The 4,455-nt window shown below is 62.0% G+C and overlaps 1 protein-coding gene across 1 annotated transcript; it reads left to right on the forward strand.

Moving 5' to 3' along the window:
• The first annotated feature begins 1,594 nt into the window (after window positions 1-1,594).
• ZNF768 (zinc finger protein 768) lies at window positions 1,595-4,455 on the forward strand. Its single transcript, XM_047780040.1, has 2 exons — window positions 1,595-2,033; window positions 2,321-4,455. Exons 1-2 carry the CDS (start codon window positions 1,946-1,948, stop codon window positions 3,916-3,918), a joined length of 1,686 nt encoding a protein of 561 aa, XP_047635996.1. The 5' UTR covers window positions 1,595-1,945; the 3' UTR covers window positions 3,919-4,455.

The following is a 4,455-nucleotide window of genomic DNA, read 5'->3' on the forward strand; positions in this document are numbered from 1 at the left end:
CTACTGAGATGGCTTCTCTCCAGCGTTTTACCACTTGGGATTCTCCAAATTCTTGTTCCCATCTCTTTTTAGAATAGAAGACGCCATGTTTCCTCCTAACCAGTTTCTTCCCTTCCTTTGTCTGGGAAGGCAACAAGAAAACACACTCTATAGTTCTTGCATCATCCCCATAGGAAGAATCTGGCTCATTCATTGTCAGAAACACTGCCAACTAATTTCAGCAGCAAGGGTTGGATCCTCTTAAGTTCTCTTTCCAGGGTCACTTTTTCCTTGATTCAAAACTGCACCTACGGCAGTGCTTCTCAGGTTCTCTTCCTCTACAAGCCTCTATGCAAGTCGGAGAGGCCTGCAAAGTCTTAAAGGCCACATGATTCTCTCTTGGTCCACTTCCCTTCCTGAACTCTATTACCTTCACCTGAAGGAATTCCCAAAGATCCTTGCCTCTCTGTGAGAAAAGCCAGGAACCAGAGATTAAGACTCCAAGATATGGCGTTAAACTCAGGCATTTGGGAAGGTGGAGGGGAGAGGCAGGGTAACAGAAAAGGAAGCAGCCTTCTCTCTTTGATTGGCCCCATCAGCACCTGGAACCTGTGGGGAGAAGGAAGGTGCTAGGAAGCAGAGTGTGGGCAGAGGCCGGGGAGGAAGGGTGTCTGTCCTCAGATCCCTCGGCTTTCTGTCTTCGGAAAGATAAAACTTAATGAGGCAGTAAACGGGGGCGGGAAAAGATCTGAAAGCACAGGCCGGTCTAGAAGGGAGACGCCAGGGACCTCCCTCCTACTCCTCCCGCAGGCATTTCTGGAGCACCGGGGAGGTGGAACCCGCCTGCGCACCCCGCAACCAATAAGAAAACTGCCTCGCGTTCCCTGGCGACCATTAACTCCTAGCAGTTGGTGTAGTGGGAGGGGGCGGGATGGTGAGAGCATGAGCTCCACTGGCCAATCGCGGAGCTCGCTGAGAGGTAGGGGCGGTGTCTCTGGAAACGGAGGCGGGGTTGTTTCCTTGGCAACTGTCCTAGCCCTCACCGAGGGGGGAAGGGTGGCGATTAGGAGGAGCAGCGAGAGTAGGGGGCCCGGAGGAGTCGGGGAGGGTGCGCATGGGGTGGGGGAGTACAGTTCGAGGAGGGGTTCCCAGACTCAGGAGACTCGATGAGCCTAAGTTGGGGGGGCGTCTATCCAGTTTCCCGAGGCGCGGCCAGAGCTGACCCCAAGGCCGGGGAGGGGAGGGGAGCTAGACGCCGCCCCCGCTGGCGCCGGGAAGCGTCGCTCCTTCTCGCTGACCTTGGTCTCGCTAGTTGCCTCGCCCTTGGCCACAGGCACTGAGGGACGCAGGGCCCGGAATACGGGCAGATAGGCCCCCAGGCGGACGGAGACCTAGCACATAGGCACACAAACTGCCCCAGCCTTTCCTGGCGCCTGCAGGGCGCCCCGTCCTCCCCTACCTCGACGCCCGGGCCATCCAGCCCAGGGTTAATGCCAACGAGTTTCCACCTCCAGCCGCTCCTAGAGAGGCCGCGGCGCTAGCCAGCGGGGGGAACTGGCCGCGGACGGACACTTCCTGTGCGGAGGGGAGGGGGTCGGCCAGCCGCAGCCCTGCCCGGGGCTGGGGGGCCAGACGGCGGGGTCTCGGGCGGGGAGCGGTATCCCGGGGCGGCAAGGCGAGTCGCGAAGCCCCTCACCTCCGAGGCCACAACGCACGGGGGCCTGAGGAGACCCCAGGGCAAGCCGAGTCCTTGTGGGTGGGGGCGGGGCCGCGGGTAGGGGAGGGGCCCGGCCGGAGAGGCCCAGGGTCAAGACGTCCGGCCTCTGGGGCCGACGCTGGGCAGCCAGGTCCCCTGGGCGGCGCTGAGCGGGCGGGCGGCGAGGGCCTGGGTCTCAGGGCACTCAGACCCGGGTCGCAGGATCGTCCGCCATCGCCGCCGCCACCGCCGCACTGGGAGCCGGCGGGGATGGAACGGGAGGCGTCGCCATGGGGCCTCGAGCCCCAGGATGTGCAAAGTCGTGACGAAATGGGGAGCCCCGAAGGGTCCCTCAAAGGTGAGGGAGGGAGCGCCCCTCCGAGGAGCGTGCCTGGGAGCGGGAGAGGGGGCTGCAGGGAGGGGAAAAGAGCCGGGGGCTTGGACACCTGGGACCTGGAGGAGGCGGGGGGCGGGGACCTGGTGTCCTGGATTTGCTGAGGGGGGTGGTGGGAATTTCAGCACTTGCTCGAGGGCCAGCGACCCTGCTTGAGGAGGAGAAAAAGGCTTGTGGCAACTAGTGGTGGGACCCAGAGACCTTCCATACCCCACACAATCTGGGTTTTCTGTAATTTTCTGATCCTGCAGGCAACATGAGTGAGAATGAGGAAGAGGAAATTTCTCAGCAAGAAGGCACTGGGGACTATGAGGTCGAAGAGATACCCTTTGGGCTTGAACCCCAGAGCCCTGGGTTTGGGTCACAAAGCCCAGAGTTTGAACCCCAAAGCCCCAGGTTTGAGCCTGAAAGCCCAGGTTTTGAGTCCCGAAGCCCTGGGTTTGTGCCCCCAAGCCCTGAATTTGCGCCCAGAAGCCCTGAATCAGATTCTCAGAGCCCCGACTTTGAATCCCAAAGCCCTGGGTACGAACCCAAGAGCCCTGGGTATGAACCCAAGAGCCCTGGATATGAACCCCGGAGCCCTGGGTATGAACCCAAGAGCCCTGGGTATGAACCTGGGAGCCCTGGATATGAATCTCAAAGCTCCAGATATGAATCCCAGAGCCCGGGATATGAACCCCAGAATCCAGAGTTCAAAACCCAAAGCCCTGAATTTGAAGCGCAGAGTTCCAAGTTCCAGGAAGGCGCAGACATGCTTCTGAATTCTGAGGAAAAGAATCCCTTGAGCATCCCCTTGGGAGTCCACCCCTTGGACTCCTTCACCCAGGGCTTTGAGGAGCAGCCCACCGGGGGCTTGCCGTTAGGGCCCCCTTTTGAGATGCCCACAGGGGCCCTGCTGGCTCCACCCCAGTTTGAGATGCTCCAGAATCCCCTGGGCCTGACGGGGACCCTTCGTGGTCCCGGCCGACGGGGTGGCCGGGCCAGGGGTGGGCAGGGCCCGCGGCCTAACATCTGCGGCATCTGCGGGAAGAGCTTCGGGAGGGGCTCCACCCTGATCCAGCACCAGCGCATCCACACGGGCGAGAAGCCCTATAAATGCGAGGTCTGCAGCAAGGCCTTCTCCCAGAGCTCTGACCTCATCAAACACCAGCGCACCCACACGGGCGAGCGGCCCTACAAGTGTCCCCGTTGCGGCAAGGCCTTCGCTGACAGCTCTTACCTGCTTCGCCACCAGCGCACCCACTCTGGTCAGAAGCCCTACAAGTGCCCGCACTGCGGCAAGGCCTTCGGCGACAGCTCCTACCTCCTGCGGCACCAGCGCACCCACAGCCACGAGCGGCCCTACAGCTGCCCTGAGTGTGGCAAGTGCTACAGCCAGAACTCATCCCTGCGCAGTCACCAGAGGGTGCACACCGGGCAGAGGCCCTTCAGCTGTGGCATCTGTGGCAAGAGCTTCTCCCAGCGCTCAGCACTTATCCCCCACGCCCGCAGCCATGCCCGCGAGAAGCCCTTCAAGTGCCCTGAGTGCGGCAAGCGCTTCGGCCAGAGCTCGGTGCTGGCCATCCACGCCCGCACCCACCTGCCGGGCCGCACCTACAGCTGCCCCGACTGCGGCAAGACCTTCAATCGCTCCTCCACGCTGATTCAGCACCAGCGCTCCCACACGGGCGAGCGGCCCTACCGGTGCGCCGTGTGCGGCAAGGGCTTCTGCCGCTCCTCCACGCTGCTGCAGCATCACCGGGTCCACAGCGGGGAGCGGCCGTACAAGTGCGATGACTGTGGAAAGGCCTTCTCTCAGAGCTCCGACCTCATCCGCCACCAGCGGACCCACGCGGCCGGCCGGCGCTGACCTGGGGCCCCGCGGGGCGTGGGGAGGTGGTGGGCGGAAGAGAAGGGCACGGGGAGCGAGAGAAACCTTGGGAGGAAGAGTGGGTGGAAACGCTGGAGGCGAAAGGAGTTGAGGATTCGAGGAGAGGGGGCCAGGGTGGAGGAAGTGACATGCCCTGGAGACTTATGGGAAATGGGCTATGAAGAGGGGTTGGAGGGAGGCCAAGCTGGCAGCCAGAGGCTCCGGGAGGGATCCAGAAAGAGGTCAGCAGAGAGCTGGCCTCAGCAGCAGCATGCCCCTTGCTGGACGCCCGGCTTGGCACAGTGCTAGATGGGGGTGGGGGGAGGGGGGGGAGGGGTACTTAATTAGAGTTGGTAGCTTAGATTGGTAGCTACTGAGACCCTCTCGGAGTCAGGAAGAGGTGAGGGTCGGTGGGGCGGGGGGTGGGACCCCAAAGCAGGGCCTGGCTTCTGAGTGCAGACCCCAGCCTCCCCCGTCTTCCTCAGGCTTTGGAGCCCCTGAATTTGAGTTCAATAAAAACCTTTATGTGTTAAGAGA

The sequence above is a fragment of the Phacochoerus africanus genome, chromosome 5 (genome assembly GCF_016906955.1).
Source record: "Phacochoerus africanus isolate WHEZ1 chromosome 5, ROS_Pafr_v1, whole genome shotgun sequence".
Lineage (NCBI taxonomy): Eukaryota > Metazoa > Chordata > Mammalia > Artiodactyla > Suidae > Phacochoerus > Phacochoerus africanus.